At 64.7% G+C, this 20,376-nt stretch overlaps 1 protein-coding gene across 1 annotated transcript in view; it reads right to left on the reverse strand.

Moving 5' to 3' along the window:
• Positions 1-1,708: 1,708 nt before the first annotated feature.
• The window catches only part of VOLCADRAFT_92720 (uncharacterized protein), a gene marked incomplete at both ends in the record, with an annotated part of 39,231 nt that continues 20,563 nt past the window's right edge, over positions 1,709-20,376 (reverse strand). The window contains 16 exons of the mRNA XM_002952082.1: positions 1,709-1,885; positions 2,248-2,304; positions 4,565-8,383; positions 8,571-10,832; positions 11,179-11,376; positions 11,775-12,005; positions 12,073-12,121; positions 12,923-13,065; positions 13,443-13,709; positions 14,183-14,365; positions 14,669-14,845; positions 15,080-15,590; positions 15,825-15,987; positions 16,264-16,636; positions 16,794-18,882; positions 19,286-20,184. Of these exons, the coding sequence (XP_002952128.1) occupies positions 1,709-1,885; positions 2,248-2,304; positions 4,565-8,383; positions 8,571-10,832; positions 11,179-11,376; positions 11,775-12,005; positions 12,073-12,121; positions 12,923-13,065; positions 13,443-13,709; positions 14,183-14,365; positions 14,669-14,845; positions 15,080-15,590; positions 15,825-15,987; positions 16,264-16,636; positions 16,794-18,882; positions 19,286-20,184 (11,598 nt within the window). The remainder of the gene's footprint in view (positions 1,886-2,247; positions 2,305-4,564; positions 8,384-8,570; positions 10,833-11,178; positions 11,377-11,774; positions 12,006-12,072; positions 12,122-12,922; positions 13,066-13,442; positions 13,710-14,182; positions 14,366-14,668; positions 14,846-15,079; positions 15,591-15,824; positions 15,988-16,263; positions 16,637-16,793; positions 18,883-19,285; positions 20,185-20,376) is intronic.

A 20,376-nucleotide genomic window follows, 5' to 3' on the forward strand; every position in this document is an offset into this window, starting at 1 on the left:
TGTATGTGTGTGTCGTTCGTGGTCTGAAAGGACCTTCAGTGAAGGTTACGGTGCTGCCATGATGTGCCGTACGAGTCCGCTGCCGTGCGGCACTTTCTCCGGAAACGCAGTTTCGGTGCTCCCTACAAGGTAGAAGGGATGCCAGAGGAAGGGGAGGGGGGAATGGGGTTGTGACAGCTCTGGCTGGCTGGCGGGCTGGTTCCCCCAAGATCCCTGCTGGTGAGAGAGGAGGTGTAAGAGAGAGTGTGTGTGTGTGTGTGTATTTGTGTAATTGTTGTTGTGGTTTCACCCGCAGAAGCAGCGCTGCTCCCCGCGGTCCTCATATCGGCCAACTGCGCCGCCTTCCCCCCTCCTCTCTCCCGTGTCGCTCGTTCTGTTTCTTTTTATTTCGTGGAGAGAATGCGCCGTTGGGGATGGTGGGTGCATCCAGCCTGCTTTTCCTTCAGTCATTCGCGGACGCGGAGGAAGATCGCACGCGATGTGCGACGTGATAGGCTGGCCGTACCGCCCGTGCGAGCACACTCTGTATACCGAGTATATAGTACGGCCTAACAGCAGTACAGCAGTACAACAGTACAGCAATGCAACATGGAGGGGGGGCCCCATAGACTGATTTTAGCTGTCGGAAAGGAGCACTGAAAGAGAACAGTCAGGATAAGCGCGTTGCGACGGGCGCGCTGCATTGCGTGCCCCGGCTTTTACCCCCCCCCCCTTGTGCTTCTCGATGATTTCCGCGAGCCGCGAGGAGGGGGAAATGGATGGATGGAGTACCGTAGTCCCACCACCAGCGAGACGTGTCGTTAAGACATTTTTCCAAAAAAAATTGTGGTCGGACGTGGCTGCTTGAACGATTTAGTTAAGATGTTGATTAAAAGAGTGACACCAAAAATCCGTTGAGAAATAACTGCCGGCGGCGTTATAGAGCGGACAAGTGAATGTGTCGGTTAGGAAACCGCCTACGGCTCCCGCTTCGACAGCTGGCCGGCTTCAAACCGCTGCACCAACGCGACCTCGCCCAGGGCATTGCTTTCTGAAAATCCATTTTACATTGGCCCTTCGCGGTGCGTGAATCCGCGATGATTCGGTGAGGTTCCCAGGCCCCCCTCGCTCCGCACCCTCCTCCACATTCCACCCAACCCCCCCCCCCCCACACACACACAAACGTATTCTTTCCCCGGGGTGGTGCGGGGTCCGAACAAAACTCTACCCTTAACAGTAAGACGGGAAAGAGCCGCAACAGATCCCCACCATCATCATCGCCATCGTCACGACCACCATCGTCACCATCATCATCATCATTCTCCAGTAACGCGGACTATTGGCTGATTGGCCTTTCCAGGCGAGGCTGCTCTCCCAGCCAGTTACCCTCTCCGTTTCGGTCAGGGGACGGGGGAGATATCCCCCGATGGAAGTGGTGGCCTTCCTCCAGCCCCCTGACCTCCACCCCCGCGCGAAATAAATGCCTCAAATCCTCAGTCTACTGCCCACCTCCCGCGAGGCAAAACACATCGTACGCTCGTGCGATTGATTGTTGTGAATCCAATCGAACGAACAGCCTGTTCCGACTTCCGAATGGCTCTTACACCACCATCTAACTATGGACAGAGCAGGAGCAAACTTTAACCGATTTGAAAAGCACCAGGAGCCGTGTCAATCTCAAGACAATCCCAAATGCTGCGTGCTAACCGCGCGGCCCCAAACGGCGCCTTTACAGCCTTAGGCCGCCGCCGCCCTGAAGGGACCCCCCGTGCGGAGAGACGCCGCCGTCCTTGTCCACGGGGTGGTAGGGAGTCGCCTTCTGGTCATCCAGCAGCGGCCGCTCGCGCTCCACCGCCTCTGCCAATCCGTGTGGGCGAAGCTGCTCGGTTGTAACATCAACCATCTCCTGCGCCGGCAGGTCATGTAATGAAATCAGATTAGGACGGAATATAATAATGTTCTTGGTTGCTTGAATTCAAAAGTGGCATGTGCACGAGGTGACAGACCACACGCGCAGTGAAGTAGTCAGCGCAGAGCCAGCATCCAGCATTGGAATTTAGATTTGAGCGGCAGTGGTTCTGCTGCGCGGTGCAACAAATTGGGAGCGAAATTTGTGAAGAACAACGCCGAAAACGTGGGCGGATGAAGGAGAAGCGGTTTTGGAAGTGATTTTACTTATCTCAACAAGAGTGCGGCCCGCACTACACAACGGGCGGTCCGCCAAAGGGGAAGGACACCGCTACCGCCCAGGCCGCCGGTCAAACTTACCGCTGTGGGATTGTATTCGGGCGCATCTGGACCGCGCTTGAGCTTATCGCCGTGCGGCTGCAGCTTGGAGTGATTGTCAGGGATAGGGCGGTCTTGTTCAACAGCGCTTCGAAGGCCCACTTCGTTGCTGCTGGGCGGCTGCGGTAGCTGTTTTGCTGACTGCATCGTTCTGTGCTCTCAGACCGTGAGAAGCTATGGAAAGGGGCTATCGACACCAAAAAGCCAAAAACAGAAAGTCACGTTTCTTCCTTCTTTTATCGTAAAAGCTTCGCGATCAACTCCAATTTATATAATACCCGAGCGACGTTAAATTTTCTGTCTTCCTGATTGGATTCCCTCTCTCTGGTCTTAAAAGGGTGACTTTTTCTTTACTAGAAGCTTGATACTTGGCCATGACGGTCAGGGAGCCCTCGGACTACTGACGAGGTCCGCTATCTGTGCAAAGTCGTCGTCCAAGGGAGGTCGTCCACTGGAGGACCCGCGGGTCGCTCAACGAGACTCAACACGTCCCCACGCTCGCTCGCTCGCTCGCACACATACACACATACAGACAGACACAGCCGCGTGTCTCGGCTCCAGGCCATCACGGAAGCCATCGTCCACTGTCCACTGCACCATTCTCCATTCGGATCCGAAGCTATATAGGCCGACATTAAATTACATAATATGTTGTGTCGGACAGTCCAAGAGGGGGATGTTTGCGGTCCCTTACTGCAGCACCACCAGCAGTAGCAGCAGCAGTAGCAGCACCAACGTCACACCCTTGGTGACGAAAGGCAGCAGCGGGTGCTGCTGCTGCTACTGCTGCTGCTACCGCCAGCGACCCGGGTTGCTTGCGGCCGGGGACTTCACGCAGGCGCGGGGACCTCACAGTCCTCCTAATCCTAATCCTAAAATCCGCCTAAAAAGCGGTAGAGCGGCCCCCACCCCTCACCCCGCGTGTGAACCCGTCAGCTCTGAGATGAGAGCGAAGCAGCCGCCAAGAGTTCGTCCGTCAGTCCACCAGTACGTCAGTCAGTCAGTCAACAAGTCCCTCTTCCCCGGGCTGCGGGAGCGCTCTCTCTCTCGAACTCTCTGGAGTATCTGTATTTACACTGCCCCACTACCCTCGAAAATGAAGACCACCTGTACGGCACCTGTACGGCACTGGAAATGAATGAGTGGCGGAAAAACCCCGCCGGTGGCGTCTCCTCTCCTCCCAGCCTCTCCTCCTTGACCCACCTTTTGTTGACATACATACAAACGTACAGGGCGATCTCTCGCTTCAGGTACCGCACGTACATGCCGTACAGCCAACATGTTAGGATACATGACAGCCAATCGTTGGATGCACCGTCTGGTAGGATGCACAGTACGAAATGTACGGCGATGTTATCCGAAGAGATTGCATCGCCTCACACCCAGTATACTGCGGCTGGAGGTGCAACAGCCCCCACACTCCTTCCCCAACCCCCCATAACCCGGCTGTCCCTCGCAGACTAAGAACTGCACACACACATACATACACATACATACATATACACGCACACGCACTTGTATGTGTCAGTGTGTTTCTTTACAAATGTGTACAGGAGGGAATGAACGTCCCGAACCGGACGCCATGACTGACTCTCCGTACTGTACGACGACGCGGCCATGGCGGGTACTCGCCCAACCCAAGTACTCCTGTGCCGCCTTTCCTCCAGGGTTTTAATGATCCATTTCCGAACAGCCACACAGCCCTGCAGCCCCATATTTCGTTCTGTTTAGATCCGTCTTCCAGTTTCGTTGCCCAATAGGGCCCTGTCCTGTACGGCCCTGCTTGTGACAGTCAACCGAGTTGCAGCTGCCTGTTGTCAGTTGTCAGTTGCGAAAATGAAAACCACCTGTACGGCTGCCCTCTCGCCACCGTTGCTAGTTGGCTCCCCCCACCCCCGAGTTGGCTCCAGCAGCATGCAGCGGAAACATACATACAACCGTACATATATACCGTACATATATACCGTACATACATACATACATGTACGGCAGCGGCAGTGAGATACTTTCAGCTGCCAGTTTAAACGCCTCCACACACGACCCCAACATGCGCGGCTGCCGTACATACCCGAGAGGTACGAGACCCTGATCACCCCTCGCCCCCATCCAAGCTCTCCCCGAACCCCCCGCAGGTGCCTCAGGGGCCTCAGGGGCTCCGAAACCCCCACAACCCCAACAACACCCACAACATCGACAACCCCGACAACGCTGCCATGGATAACATTCCGCCCCCACATCCTCATTCTCAACCGCACCCTCAAACCGCCCGTCCCCCTATTCCCGCGGCTCCCCCACTCACCCCCAGCCGCAATACCGTGCCCCGGTCGGCCCCCAGACCCTCCCCACCCCCCGCACGACGAACCGCCAGCAGCGGCAACCGATCCGGGGGGGCCTCCGCCGCCAGCGAGTTGGGGCGGCACTCCCACGCCACCCTGTACGGCTCATCGCATAGCAAGGCCTCATGCGGCGTCACTGCCAACGGTACGGGAACTGACGGCGGCGGTACGGCACTGGCGGGTAGTCCCACCATGAGCGCCGCCACAGCCCGGCTGTTGCGGCCGCCGCCGCCGCCGCCCTGCGGCCTCAGAGCCGTACGTCCAGCCCCCAGAGCCTTGCGTAGCGCGGGGTCGGCGTAGCCGGGTACGGCATACAGCATTGGGCACGGTCGCAGCGACGCCAGTACGGCGGCTGTGGCGGCTGCTGCCGCCGCGGCCGCGGCGGCATGCTGCTGGTGCATGGATAGTGCCGCCGCTGCAGCGGCGGCGGTGGCGGAGGAGGCGCGGCTCGAGGATTCCTGAAGTGCAATGGAGTCCGAGGCGGAGGCGGAGGCAAGGCCGCCAGCGGCGGCGGCAGCGCCGCCATTCACCACCGTTGCCGCCGCTCCCGCCTGGCTGCCCGCCGCCCCTGAGTACGACGATACGGCACTCTGCGCCTCCAACAGCAATCCCACGCTGGGCAGCGCATGCAACGCGTCCAGGTTGCTGCTGCCGCCGCCGCCGCCGCCAAGGCTTCCTATGCCAGTGAGGCTGTTGCTCCCGGCTACGACGCCGCCTGACCCCGGCAGTAGCAGCCCCAACCCCACGAACCCCAGTCCGGTTCCCCCCGACCCCAACGGCACCTCCAAGTCACGACAGAGCAAACCAAGAACACCCACGCTGCGCGGCGCAGCGATCGGGTAGCTACCGCCGGCGGCCCCCCCTGCCGCCGCCGCCGCCGCCGCCGGCCCCGATGGCTTATCGGAGGGACGAGCTGCCAACCGTGACGAGGCAGAAGAACTGCCGCCGTCCAACGAGCCCCCCGCCGCCGCCGCCGCCGCCGCCACCGCCGCCGCCGCGCCGCTCCCGGCGGCGTCCGCTGGCGGCTGCAGAGATAGCCTGCAAGCCACGTTGTTCGGATGCGTGTTCTGCTCGTACGCGAACGCCCGTCGGAGGCATACCAGCAGCGCTGCTGGCCGAGCCAAGTACGACATATCCACGACGGCGGGGCGAAGATCCACGTCAGACGAAGTTACTTCCTGAAGTTGCCGTACCCTTGCATTCAGATCCAGGTGCCATTGCTCCAGAGTTACGGCATGTACGGGATGGCGGCCGCCAGGCGGCAGAGCTATTAGCGCACCGCCGCTGCCCCGGCTGCTGCGCCCGCCGCCAGCGCCGTTGCCGACAACGTGCGCTTCACCGCCGCCGCTGCCGCTGGTCCCACTGCTACAAGGGTGGTACGGCGCCGGTGGCAGGTGCCAGCCCGGCGGCACGAAGCCGGCGGTGATATAGCGCAGCAGGTGCCGTACACCTGGCGTGTCGTGAAGCCCGGGATGCGCTGTCGCCGCCGCCAGCTCCTCTGCACCGCCGAGTGCGCCGCACACAGCGCCGTGCAGGGCACGTACCTCCGCTACCCAAAATTCCGCAAAAATAGCGGACAGGTTTGCGGACAGCGTCGGCACCGCCCGCACCGCCGCCGCGGCGCCGGCGCCCGCGCCCGCTGCCGCCAGGCCAGCTGACGTCGCCGGCCCTCCTTTCTCAACTCCGCCGCTGCCGCTGCCGCTGCCGCTACCCAGGCTGCCGATGGCGGCCAGGGCAGACCCCTCAGGCGGCGGCAGCCTGGATTCCAGGCTCAAACGTAACGCCCGTAGGAGAAGCTCAATATGGCGCAGGGAGTCTAGCAGCGGCGAAAGTACGGCAGTGGCCCAAAGGTCCAGCAGTGCCAGCTCCGGAGCCGGGCTGGCTGCCGTAGAGGTCGTAAGAACTGCAGCCATTCCGGGAGTCCCTGGCGACGGCACACCCGATAGCGACCCCGCCGTCGCCGCTGCCGTACTGCCGGAGGAGCTTTCCGCCCGCGAGCCTAGCTGCTTCAGGGCATCCGCCGGACCGGCGGGCGCGAACCGCAGGGCGCCGCCGCCGCCGCCGCCGCCGATATGGGAGTTGGTGGTGTTGGGCCGCGAGTCCCAAGCAAATGCGCCGCGCCAAGGTGCGGACAGTACGGCACCGGGGCCGCCGCTGCCGCCACCGCTGCCCGCGGCATTCAAGATGGAGCGCAGCTGCTGATGTACGGAACCGGGTGTGCCGCCGCTGCGGCTTCCCGGCACTGCCGACGCCAGCCCAAACACCGTCGACGCGGTGCCGGGTCGCGGCTGCAAGCAAGCCAGTCGGGGCGTCAGGTGCGGCGGCGATACACCGTTCGGGGTGATGCTGACGGTGGTGATGGTGGCGACGGCCTCACCGACGGTGGCGGCCTCACCGCCAGCACTTTGGACGGTACGGCTGCCGCCGCCGGCGGCGGCGCTCTCCAATGCGCCGACGGCGGGCGGGATCAGGGCAGCTTGCTGCAGCTGCACCAGGCGCTGCCGTGCACTGACGCCTGACAGCATGACCCGGAGCTGATGGAGCGGCGTCATGGGGGTGGCGGGTTTGGAGCTGCCGCCACCGCCGCCGCCACCCTCCAGCACCAGGACCTGTGACTCCACCGGCGCCGCTGCCGCCGACGCCAACGCCGCCGTTCCGGCTGGCCACAGTGGCGTGCCTGACCGCGCCGCTGCAACCGCCGCCGCCAGCACACGTTCCGCCGCCGCCACCTGCACCGCCAGCGGCGCTACGGCTGTGTGCTCTGCCGGCAGTAGCGCCACCCGCGCCGGCGACACGGGTCCCGGCGCCGCCGCCAGGCGGTGCAGCATCAGCGCCGCCGCCAGGGACTCACCGCGCTGCTGCAGTGCATGTGAGGCGGCGTGCGGCGGTTGTAGCGCCGTTTCCACGCCGTACAATGATGCCAAAAAGTCCAGCATGCTCGGCAGCCGTACATTCAGAGGCATTGTCGCCGCCACCTCGTTGCCTGGCTCGGCGTCTGGATCTACCAAGCCGTACACCGGGTACGACAGCGTCAGCACGCCTGGCGTCAGCAGCCGCTGTAACGCCCAGCCCGCGAAACGGCCCAACCGCGCCGCCGGCAACGCCGGCAGCAGGACCTCCGTTGCCAGCAATTCGTGAAGTCGAGGATAGTCCAGCGACGACACGTCATCGGCGACGCGGCCGTCCGTCAACGCCTGTCGTATAATCCGCGTCGCCGCGAGGAAATCCCATGCCGTCAACGGCGCCGCCGTCGGCGGCAGGGCGGCGTGTGCTACAGCCCGGTTTATCCCCGCCGTTAGCAGCGCCGCCGCAAACACGTGATTCGCCAGGTCAATGTCCGAGCCGCCCTTGGCGCCAAACACCGCCGCGAACCGCCGGGCGCTCGAATGCGCTACGGTCTGCATAGCCGCCGCGACGGTGGCGCGCAGGCTGTACGGCGGCTGCACCGCCGCCCGCACGCACTGCGCCAACACATTGGGATGCAGCCGGGGCACCGCATCCACAGGCATGGCCAGCAGCAAGCGAAACGTGGTTTCGGAGCCGCGAAGCATGTGTTCCCGCGCATTGAGCTGCTCCAACATCATCGCCAGCGTGTGCGGGCTGGCGTGGGCAGTCAGGAGGAGGAGCAAGGAACCGGAGCGCGCGGCGCGCACGAGCGCGGCCCGCACCTCCCGTCCGGCGGCGGGGTCATCGGGCTGCAGGTGTCGTACAACCACCTCCGCTGCGGCCCAGTGGGAGTCTCTGTGCGGCTCCAGAGTGAAGAGGTGGTTGCTGCACAGAGCCTGGTGGGGAGTGGGGGCAGTACGGGGAGGGGGAGAAAGAATTGGCGGTGTAGGGGGTTGTAGGGGGGTGAGAATGGGTTAAAAGCGGATGTAAGGCCCGGAGGAGGAGGTTGCAAAACCAAAGTTGGGGTAGGAGGAAAGGGTAGGAGAGAGACAGACAGACAGACACACACACATTCTCTCTCACTTGCGCCTGATGTACGACAGCCACGGGGTCCTCCCCTGGCGACATCGCCAGGATGACGGGGACGGCGGGGGGGGAGGTCATCAACACCGCCAGCAGCCGCTCCGCCGGCGTCAGGTCGGCAGCCACAGCGGCGGGCCCAAGTACAGCAGCGGAATAGCTGTCGGCGGCCGCCGCCAGCGCCTCCGGCGCCAGGATGGCCGTCAGGATGAGTTGATAGATTGGTTTCCGCCGCAATAGCTCCCGCCACACGTCGGGTACCTGGGCCATAGCGCTCTGGGACAAGCTGGCGCGCAGGTCTGGACGTAGCCCGCGAGGCATGGCGTCCGCCGCCAACATGGTGTACCACACCCGCGGCGCCGCCGCCACCGCCGCCGCCAGGCCGCTGAGGTCGGCGCCGGCGGCGCAGGTCGCGAGCCACTTGAGGTCCGCCAGGGCCTGCTCGGACGGCCAGGCGGCGGCAGGGCCGCCGGCGGGGGATGCAGCCGCTGACCCGTGGGTCTCCTGTGCGGCGGCCTGCGAGAATAACTGCCGTATGGCGGCGTGCGCGGAGGGGTCCATGAAGGAGGATGAGGTGCCAGGCCGCGAGGATGGACCGCCGCTGGCGCTGGCGGCGGCGCCGGCGGCGGGGACGGCTAGGCTTCCCGTGGCACCATCGGCGCTTGACGAATCCTTGGCTGTTTTTCGTTGCTGCTGCTGTTGCTGCTGGGTCAAAGAGACAGGTTTGGAGGCGGCGGTGGAGCCGCTGCCATAGACCGCCGTTGCCGCAGCGCCGTGCAACGCCGCCTGTGCTGACGGCGAGCCCCTGCCGAGCACGTATAGCGCCAGCTGCGCGTCGTCCACCGTCACCTCCCCCGCCGCCTGTTGCTCCGCGATTGAGAGGAGCAACCGGAACACGAGCCCCTCCGTACGGCCCAACGCCGCCCCCACAAGCGACCACACGAAGGACAGCACCGCTGCCGCCACGTCCTCCATGCGACAGGTCGCGGGCGGCGGCGCCGCCGTCTCCTGCAACAGCTGCTGCGCCGCGGCCGCGGCGGCGGCGTGCAATTCCGCGCCGCTGCCGCCGCCGCCACCACTGCCTGTCCAAGACGTCCAAGCCGAGCTGGCACTATCAGGGCGGAAGCGGCTCGGGGTACGAGCATCGCCTGGAGGTAGCTCGGTGACGGTGCTGGCGCCGAAGGAATTATATCGCGTCACGGTGACGGCGCCGCCGTCAGGCGGCGCCGACGCGCCGGCGGCAAGCATACCACCGTCCCCTGTGCTCGACGTCGGCAGCTCAGAGCCCTCCTCCCCTAGCAGGCGCGCCGTCGATGCCGACGTCGAGACCCCGCCGTCGTCGTCTGTGTCGGCAAAGTACGACGACAGCTGCCCGGAGTCCAGTCGAGACGGCGCGCGGCTGACGCCGCGGCTGACGGCACGACTCGTCGTACGGCTGACGGCGCGCGACGGTGCGCGCGACAGCAGAACCGAAACCAGCGCTTTGGCACTCCGCTTCCGTGCCTCCCCAACGCTCATCTCCGGCGGCGCCGTCGGCCCTTGAAGCTCCCGTACAAGCCCTAGCGTCCCCGGCGTCTCCACCACGCCGCGTCGCAACGCCGCACGGAACATCGACACCAAAACGGTCTCCGGCAATGCCCCGCACCGCGCAGGGTGCGCTCGGGCCAAGTCCTCCAGCACTCCGTGCATTCGCATGACGCCGTCGACCAACGGACGCCAGCGCTCAACCGCCGCCGTCACCTCCGCCAGCGCCGCCTCCATCGCCGGCACCTCCGCCTCGTCCGCGGCGGCCTGATTCGCCTTGGTGACGGCACTGTCCACCAGTCCAGGGTGCGTCCAGATAAGGCCCTTTGTGTGCGCGATCGTAAAGGCGATGTCATCCGTGGCGGCCGCCAGTCGGGCGCGGTGTTGCCAAAGCCTCGTCGCCAGCTGCCGTGCCGCCACCTCGCGCTCGCCAGCTAACGCCGCCAGAAGGGAGCGGGACAGGGAAGCGCGCAGCTCCTCGCCGCGCAGCGCAAAGCACACAGGCGTGGTATACTGATGTACGGCAGGCGGTAACGGCGGCGCCGTCGCGGCGGTGCTGCCGGCGCCAGCGGCGGCGCGCATTCGCAGGTACAGATGGTGGGGCTCGGTGGCAAGGTTTGCGTATGTACGGCGCATAACGGTCTCGTAGCGCTTGCATAGCCGTGCCAGAAGCGGCGCCTCCGCGGGGGTGCCGTACATGTCCACGATGACCGCACGGCCGGCACGTACGGCAGAAGCCATCTGGCGGCGAGAGTGCGCGGCAGTGAAGGGCGACCCCGGGGGAGAAGTGGGGGTGGGTGAGCGGTCCGTAGCATGTGGGACAGGACGGGAGGCGAATGGGGCGGGGCGGGGCGAGAACAGCGGCATGCGATGAGACGGCGGGTCTTGAGGCGTTCGAGGGAGGTTGGAACGGTGAGGCAGGCTGGCGAGGGAACGAAGAGTTTTTAACGACCGCCAAACACACCTTCCCCACCCCTTCCCGCCCGGTATACACATACACACAAACAAATAACAAACAAACAAACAAACAAACACACACACACACGTGTACGCACATGTATACATACATACGCAGGCACACGCCCACCTTGTCAAGCAGTCCATCCTCAGATATCAAATAGAACACTCGGCTGCTCTTCCCGAACATGGCCTTCACGAGGTTGGCGCCCTCCCTGGCGGGGTCCAGCAGCAGGGGGGGCCGACTGGCCATGGCCATGAGCGCCAGGTTGTCACGCCACAGCGGCTGGGTATTGGCGAGCAGGTCGGGGGGAAGTGCGGAGGTCATCTGCGACCAGGCAGGCGAGGGAAAGGGTGTGTGTGCGGGTGTGTGTTAAGGGGGGGAAGGAAGGGAGGGAGGGGGAAGAGTGGTGGTCGTAGGGGTAGGGACAGTGGAGGGGTAGGGGCGGTGGAGGAGATTTCCCAGGGGGGGGGAGGGGGAGGGGGGGTGACGGGAGGCGGAAGGAGCCCTGTCTGGGTCAGCGTTGAGGAGGAGGAGGAGGAGGAGGCGGAGGAGGAGGAGGAGGAGGAGGCGGAGGAGGAGGAGGAGGAGGAGGCGGAGGAGGAGGAGGAGGAGGAGGAGGACAACTGGGGGGTCAGGTACGAGCCGCCCGGGGAAAGGGGGAAGGGTTTTAAGGCAGGGGTCCACCTCATATACACACACACACACACGCTCCACCTCATCACCTGCGCAAAGCGGTCCTCCACGAATGCCGTGAAGTTGAAGGGCGGGGGGCTCACGGGTATTCCCTGCTGCTCCAGGAGGTCCCGCCACAGCCCCAGTACGGCACTGCGCTCCCGGCCGTCTAGCGGCCCCAGATACACCACCGCCGACACGGCCAGCGCGGCCTCGCCAACCAGCGCAGGGAGACGGGCCTCGACGGAGGCCAGGGCCTCGCGCCAACGGGGAAGGAGGTTCTGGGAAAAGGGTACACGACGAAATGGCGACATTTGCAACAAAGTTGGGGTGGGCATTGCGACGTACCATGCCGTACCAGGTCGCAGATAATTCGTGAGGTGCTGGAGCTGTGGAGCTGTGGTCAACAACGAGGGGCGGGTGAGTGCGGAGGAAGGAGAGAGAGCGAAGGGTGGAAGTTGAATCCCCTGCCCGACCCTCCCACATTACCAAACGAACCTAGAGCTCTCCCTCTCTCTCTCCCTCTCTCTCTCCCTCTCTCTCTCCCTCTCTCTTTCCCTCTCTCTCTCTTCCCCCTACCCCCAGCCCCCCACACACACATTCGCAGAAGGCTCTAGCACCCTCTCTCCCTCCCCCCTCCCCCTCCCTCCCCCTCCCTCCCCCTCCCTCCCTCCCCTCCGCCCCTCACCTGCACCAGTCCCGACAGCCGTACGATGTTGTTACGCTGCATATCGTTGTCGCGCAGTCTCGCACTCGCCTCACTGACCTGGTGCTCCAGGATGCGCAAGTCGGCCTGATGTCGGGACAGCTCCAGCTGACCTCCCTTGACCTCACCTCGCAGCCTGAGGAGGGACGGCGCGTGTGTGTGTGTACGTGTGTGTATACGTGTGTGTGTACGTGTGTGTATACGTGTGTGTGGGGGCCGGCGTAGAGCCTAAAGGGAATAGCCGGCGAAGGTTGCGGTTGCGGAGGGGAAAGCGGACCAACCCCATCCGCATCTTTACTCGGCGGCCCCCCAGGCACTCATCCTCCACACAGATGCGTATATATAAAATATAAAATATATACATATATGCATACATACGCACATACATATATGCATACATACATGCACACATACATACATGCACACATACATACATGCATACGCACATACATATATGCATACCTATATGCATACATACGTACAGCCACTTACTTGCGTATGTATGCCTTGGTGTTCTCCAGCCTCTCCTCCCCCTCCCGGATCCTTGCAAGCTTGATGTCGCACTCCTTCTGGGCGCGAAGCAGGGCGGCGAGGCTAAGAACCCACCAGGCCAGGGACTTGGCCGCCACGGAGACCTGGACACATAGACATACATACGTACATACAGGTACATACATTCTGAAGTCGAATGGGGTGAATGGATTAGGGTGCCCCTCTAGCAGGGGAGAGCAGGGAACACTGCCTCCAAGGGAAAGGGGGCCGCTGGTGAAGCTTAACCACCACCCTGTAACGAACGACATACAAGTACTCAGGGAGGGCCAGGGAGGGCAGGTAGAGCAAAGGAAAGCCTCCACGCCTTCAACCCCCAACTCAGCCGCATATACCCTTACATAACCACTACTACACGTCTACCCCTACAACCTCGCAACTCACATACCTCCCGCCACCCCCCCCCACCCCCCGTTCCAATGCCTCCACAGCCCCCCCTCCCCCCCCTGCTATGTGGTCGCACCTGTTCTACGCTGACCAAGTTGAACTCGGGCTCCTGCAGCAGCCGCCCCAGCTTGGCCGCCTGGACAGGGGTCACACCCCGCACGTCGAAGTCCCGCAGCCGGTCCACAAGCTTGGGGTTCTGCTCACCCAGCAGCCGTTGGGCGTTGCGCCAGTCGGTTGGCCAGTCAAACAAAATACACAGCGCCATAACCACCAGACGGACCAGCACGTGGGGTTCCTTGTACGACCGGATCTCCGCGAGATCCAACTCGCTTAGGCCGCCCACCTGGGGGGGGGGAGGGGGAAAGGGGGGTGAAGCAAGGAAGGGCGGAGAGGGCGAGGAGTGTTGGAGGGATGTGTATGTTTTTGGGTGTTGTGTGTGTATGTGTATGTTTGTCTGCATCCTGGCGTCCTGTTATGCAAAACGGCTCAAGTCTCATCAGTTGTCTAATAACCGAAATAAATCCGGAGACGGGAGGAGAGGGGAGGAGAGGGGAGGAGAGGGGAGGAGAGGAGGGAAGAGGAGTCTGGAGACGTACTTTCCCTGCCTGCCTACCTGCTTTTCCTTTCCTCCCCCACACATCAGCGCACCTGCCCCAACCACGCATCGCCGTATTCTCTACCTCCACGGCGCGTGTGTGTTTTAAACACAAGTTCCACGGGCACCAAAACCCACACACATCTCCCTCGTCCCCCCCTTCCGCCCCCGCGCTTCACACCCCTCCGCCCCCTCCCTCCCGCCCGCCGCCCCCTCCCTACCTCCTCTATCGCCTTCTGGAACCGGGTCCTGGCCGCTGACTTTACCTCCTCCACCTCCTTGTGCACCTGGTCCACCACCGCCTCGGTGGCCTCAGCCCGAGCCTCTTGATCCGCGAGCTCGGTCGAGGTCTCCGACACGAACTGCTCCAGGTGGCTGAGCTGGCTGCGAATGACCTTGAGCTCCTGGGGCGGGGAGGGAGGGGTTGGAGGGGGAGGTTGGCAGGAGCGGGCGGGTTTGACGTGCGGGGGCATGTGTGTGAATGTGTAAAGGTGTGTGTTGAAGAGGAGCAGGGCCGGGGGTGCCCTTGGTGTTGTAGTTGCGCCACCTAACTTAGTGGGGCGAGGTGGAATTCGCCCTTCCCGAGTGAAGGGGACGAAGGGCGGGAAGTGCCATTTACGATACCGACCGTACGATAAAGATCCGGAACCCGCCACCCCCCACCCCCCACCCTGTCCCTCAACCCCCCACCTTCCCGGTTCCCCCACCTCTCGGCTGCCCGTCATGAACCTGTTGAGCTCCTCCATGCTCTCAATACACGCCGCCAGCTGGGCGTCGCTGGTACTCAGCTTGGCCAGACATACATACAGGGTCGCCTGACGGGCCTGGAGCACCTTGCGGTGGCTGCTGTGAACCAAACCCAGCATGTGGACCAAGTCGGATACCTGATGGGGGGAGAGGAGGGAAAGGGGGGATTTAGGGGATGGGGAAGCGGGGGCGTGTGTGCGGGAAGGAGGAGGAAGAGCAGGGGGAGGTGAGTTAGGTAGAGAAATCTGTATCAGGGCTCGGATGGGAGGCCGACCCACGGGTCACCGCCTCCCCATCCTCCCACGGCTCCACGCAGCACAAAGTAAAACAAATCTGGACCCCCAATCCCCCCTGTACTATGGACTACCCACCTTGGAAAGCGGTAATGATGCCCCCGGGTCCAGCAGTCCCATCTGCCGGTACAGCTCCTGTGCCTGTGCGTGTATGGCCACCGCCACCTCCCCCACCCGCCGCAGCAGCTCGGTGTCCTCACGCGCCCGCTGCCGCGCCGCTTCGCGCTCCTCCGCCGCCGTCTTGGGTCTCCCCGGTATCAACGCCGACATGCGCTCACTCAGCGTCACATTGCGTTTGATACCGCGGGATTCCGGACTGGGGGACCGCGACGGGGCGCGGCCGAAGCGGCGGAGGCTGGCGGCGGCGGCGGCGCCGCCACCGCCGCCGCCACCGCTAGCGGCGGGGCTGCTGGCGTCGCGCGGTGGGCTGCTGCTGCTGTTGCGGCTGCTTCCCCAGGGGGAGGTGCGCTCGAAGTCTTCCGGTTCTGGTACCCCGGGCAGTTGGGGGGTGGATATGTGTAGGGGCCCTCGTTGGGGGATGGTGTTGTCGGCGACGTGGGCGGCCAGGTTGCCAAGGGCCTCGGCGCAGCTGTATCGGCGGGGGGAGCAGCAGCAGGGGCAGTAGCAGCAACAGGTATTTGGGAAGACGGGGTAGGAGAGGAGTTGGGATCAGGACGGTCGATTGCAGCATAAAGACAGGGAGACAGACAGACAGACAGGCAGACAGACAGGCATACCATCCGATAAACAGTGCGACCTCCCCTGTCCGTCTGGGCCTTCCTTTCCCTGGGCCCCTTCTTGGCATACATACATAACACAATACCTGGCCTGCTGATCTTCAACGGTGGGGTCAGCGGCCGACATGGGAGTCAGTGCCGCCGCCAGGGCCGGGTAGCGGCTTCGGAGCCGAGCCCACGTGGCAGGGCTGGCGGTCAGAAGGAACCGCAGCCCCGAAACCACACGGGACGAGCAAAGCACCTCCAGCTCTGCGCGGGATTGCTCAGCCTGGCGCAGCTCCAGAGCTCGCGCGACACCGTACGACGAGCTGTCGCCCTCGGACTTCATGGGTGGAATCGTGGAGAGCTGCTGCTGCGGTAGCTGCTGCTGCTGCTGCTGCTGCTGCTGCTGTTGCTGTACGGCCACCTCCTCGCCGTCAGGCATGTAGCCGGAGTTCGTCAAGCTGGGCGATGTCGCGGTCGCGTTGCAGTCAGCGAGATCCAAAGCATCACCACCCAGCGTCACCGCAACACCATTTGTCGTACCTCCGCCGGCGGAAGCCATGCCGCTGGCGGTCCCAGCTCGCCGCCGAGCATTCCCCGTCGGCGCAAACATCCTACCCAGCATCGCTTTCGTCATGCTTGTACGACCCGAGCCGCGACCGGCTTCGCCACCGCCGTCCTGCGACGCGTTGACCTGTCCGCTGCCTGTCCCGGTGCCTGTACTGCTGCCGCCGCCAGCGGCGACTCCCCCGGTGGCGGCGGAGGCCAGTAGGGTCCCCAGCTCTCCGTCCACCACCACCGGCTCAAGGCCTTTGAGGAGCGGCAGGCCGGCGGCCTCGTGGAGCTCCCGGCATAGGGCCCCGGCGGCGGCGGGGCGGACGAGCAGCGTCTGGAGGAGCTCCAGGGTGGGGTCATCCTATGCGGGAAGATTGCAGAGGCGGGCAGAAAGGGGGAGAAACGGACGCCGGGCATAGGAGAGGGCCAGAATGGATGGATGGATGGATGGATGGATTGCACGGGTCGATTCGACCATTCCTTAATCATCACGAGGGCCGAAACGACGCAACGCGTACCTGCAGCATGCCGTCGGTGATTAGTAAGATGTGTAGTGAAGATGTGCCAGGACCGCCAACCTCAGCCTCCGGTACCGCCACGTCAGCGGCGGCGGCGGCGGCGGCGGCGGCTCTGTCCGTGCCGGCAACCCCGCCGCCACCGAGGCCTGCCCCCCCAGCTGGCGTTACCAAGGTGACGGCGTCGGCTTCCCCGGGATCGATGTACGGCACGCCAGGTACGGCAAAGCCGCCGGCCGCCGCCGCCATGGCCTGCGAGTAATACCGTGGGGTGCCTGCAACGGCGGCGGCGCCGCTACCGCCGCCGGGCGGCTGCACGACATGCAGCAGATGCTGCACCAGCAGCTGCCGTAACGCGAAATCCTCAGGCGGCTGCCCGGGCATGCCGCCGTTGCTGCGGTGTACGGGCGGCCGGCTGACGCGGATGATGGCGTTGGCGCCGGTGGCTAGGGCCGCCAGGCCAGCAGTGTGCTCCAGCATGGCCGTGTTACCACCAACCAGGACGACGTTCCCGCCGCAGAAGTACCCGCAGTACAGCGCCGCTGCCGCCGGCCTAACCATCTCCGCGTACCCCCAATGCCCAGACGCATCCTCCAGAAGCGCCAGCGACAGCGGCCCCATGTTGCATCGCGGCAGCGATTTCTTCACGTCACCTGGGCTAAGCGCCGCCACCGCAGCGGCGGCGGCGGCGGCGGCCGCTGCAGCGCCTGTGGATGGTGTTGATGTCCCGGTGGCGGCACGAAGGTCGTCGGCGCTGCGGTTGCTCCCGGTGCCCCGGGTTCCTCCTCCTCCGCCGCCGCCGCCGTCGTCCTTTAACGGATCGCGGATGTGCGCTGCCAGCAACGAACGCACCAGACGCAGCAGCGCAGGATGACCCAAAGGCCGACGGACAATCCAACCAGCGGCCCCAGGATCCGGTCCGTACGACTCCCCCGCCGCCCACGGCGCCGTCGCCGTCAGCACAGGGCCCCCGGTTGTCGCGGAGCGCAGCGCGCCGCCGCCGTCGACAGGCCAGAATAGGCCCTGATCGTCCGGCATTTCGGCCGGGTCGTCGTACACAGGCATCGAACCCACCAACGCCCCTAGTAACAAATCAATCTCCCGGGGAGGAATGCGGCCCGCCAGGCTAACACGCAGTGACCGGAGGTCGGCAGCGCCTCGCCCCGAGTAGTCCGCCCAGGTTGCAAGGACCTCTAGCGGGTCGCTGACCGCCGCCGCCGCCGCCGCCGCCTTTGACGGCGGCGTCGCATAGCGACCCGCTTGAGGTCCTTGGGCCGCCGCGTCACCACCGCCGCCGCCTGCCGTCGGCACCGGCGGCGACGCGACGTGCGGAGCCGCAGCGTGCAGGTGCTGCTGTGCCAAAGCCGCCGCTGGCGGAGGCGCCGCCGGTGTATCCAGCACCTCCCGCGCACCCGCCACCGCCTTGTCCAGGCGACCCGACGCCAGTGCGCCCAGATGTCTGCCCATGGTCTGTAGTAGCAGCTTCGCAAGGGCCTCCCTGGAGGCGTTATCGGACAAGTGGCCCATGACGGCGCGGCCCACCTCAAAGGCCAGGCGTTGCAACACTTCACGTAAGCCCCACGGCCCAACAGACCCACGGGTCGCATCACCCTGAGCGGCGGCTTTTCCGGCGGCGGCGCCCACGACGCCGTTCGAAATTGCGACTGCGCCGCACAGGCGCCGTACGACTCCGCTGACCGCGGCGGTGTCAAAATGCCACAGCGCCGGCGTCACGCCGGCATGCGTCAGCGCCGCCACGTTACGGCAGACGCTCTCCAGCGTCGCCGCCAGCACCGTCGCCGCCGGCGCCAGCGGCATCCCTTGCACTTCCGGCACTCCGCAATGGACCAGGTGCGCGACGGTGTGCTGCGCCAGCGCCAGCATCACCGCCGGCCGGCTGAAGACGGTGGTGAGGCTGCCGACATGCGGCTTATCCGACCCGTGGGTCGCAAAGTCGGTGGCGCAGCGCGCCGCGGCGTCCACGTGGATCTGCGTCAGGTGGCGGCGCAGGCGGCCGGCCATTTGCTCCGCACCACTCATCAGGCCGTGCGGTGTGGAGGTGGCGGCGAAGGAAGTACCTCGGAGTGCAAGCCTGGGGTCGAAAGGTGTACGACAGGCGGCGGGGCGGGACGGCGGGGAGGGGGGGAAGATGAAGGGGAGAATGGGGCCAGTGCGCAAAACTGTGTCCTACTTCTCGCAAGGGTAAATTGGAGGGCGGGACGGGGAGTGGGTGGCGGGGGTAAAGCGGGGGTAGTGGGTGGCGGGCGAGAGGATGCTGCACTGCGGGCTGCTCCTTTCTTCATACAACAATACTGGACATACATACAGAACCAAAGCAACCGCCCCAAAGGACAACAGAGACAAAACACATTGGCCGCCACGACCCGGACCCGAGCCGGACCCGACCACCACCACCACCACTACCACCACCACCCGGCACCAGCGGCGAGTGGTGAAGAGTCAACAGCTCTTAGCGCGCTTGCCTGAGCCCGGACACGGGGTCTCGTATCGCCTGCTCGCCCAACGCATGACGGAGCCACTCCAGGGCCGCCGTCTTGACTTCCACTTCGCAGCCTGCAGCAGCAGCAGCCGCAGGCCCCGCCACCGCCGCCGCCGCCGCATCGCCGCCGCCCGCCGCCTGCGCTGCCGCGGTTAGCTCCCCCGCACGGCGCCCATCGAAATGACCGCCCGTCACCGCCGCATTCAAATCCTCCACCACTACCACCAGCCTGTGGCCCGGAGTGGGTCGAAGCGACCCGCCGGCTCCCGCCGCCAAGTGCCACATCACCGCCGCCTGCAGCGCCGTCGGCGACGCCGCCGCGCACGCCGGCACTACCACCACTGTCGCACGCAGCTGCTGCAGCGGCACCGTCGCCAATAAGTGGTGTAGTAATGTACGGCGGCCGCTACCTGGCGGCCCCACCAGCACCGGATTACCCCCCCCCTGGAGAACCAGCTGGGCCGCGTACTGCAATGCCTGTGTGGCGACGCTGGGTACGAACAGCTCCAAAGACCCGGCGCCGCCGCGCACGTCGCGGTAGTAGTGGAAGGCGACGTCGGGCGAGTCGCCGCCACCGCCGCTGCCGCCGCCGTCGCCGCTGCTACTGCCGTTCAGCAGCGGCAGCGGCACCGCCGGCACAATGCCAGGCCGGTCGGCTGGCAGGCTGTGCAGCGTAGCGGACCACGGCACCCACACGCCGCGCTTGGGGGCCACCAGCCAGGCCGCCAGAGAGCCACCTAGAGGCAGCGCCATGTGCAGTTCGGCGGCGGCAGCGGCGTCGCGTACGGCAGCCTCGACGGCGGCCCGCTGGCCGTGGCCCAGTACTTGCCCCGCTAGTGACCAGTAGCAAGAGAACATGGCGCAACGTGCGAGTGCCAGCTCCAAATCCGCGGGCTGCGCGAAGGTGCGGGATTCGGGGGCGCGTAGGAGTAGGAGGGGGGGAAGGGAGGCCCATAGCACCCGTGTCAGGTCGCAAGGAATCGGCAAGAGGGGGTGGTGAGAGGGAGGGTAAGACGAACCAACCACTGCCGAATGGAGCAGATACCAAAGATAGATAGACGGGTAGTCCAGGAGAAGTTATAAACG

Source organism: Volvox carteri, assembly GCF_000143455.1.
Source record: "Volvox carteri f. nagariensis unplaced genomic scaffold VOLCAscaffold_27, whole genome shotgun sequence".
NCBI classification, from domain to species: domain Eukaryota; kingdom Viridiplantae; phylum Chlorophyta; class Chlorophyceae; order Chlamydomonadales; family Volvocaceae; genus Volvox; species Volvox carteri.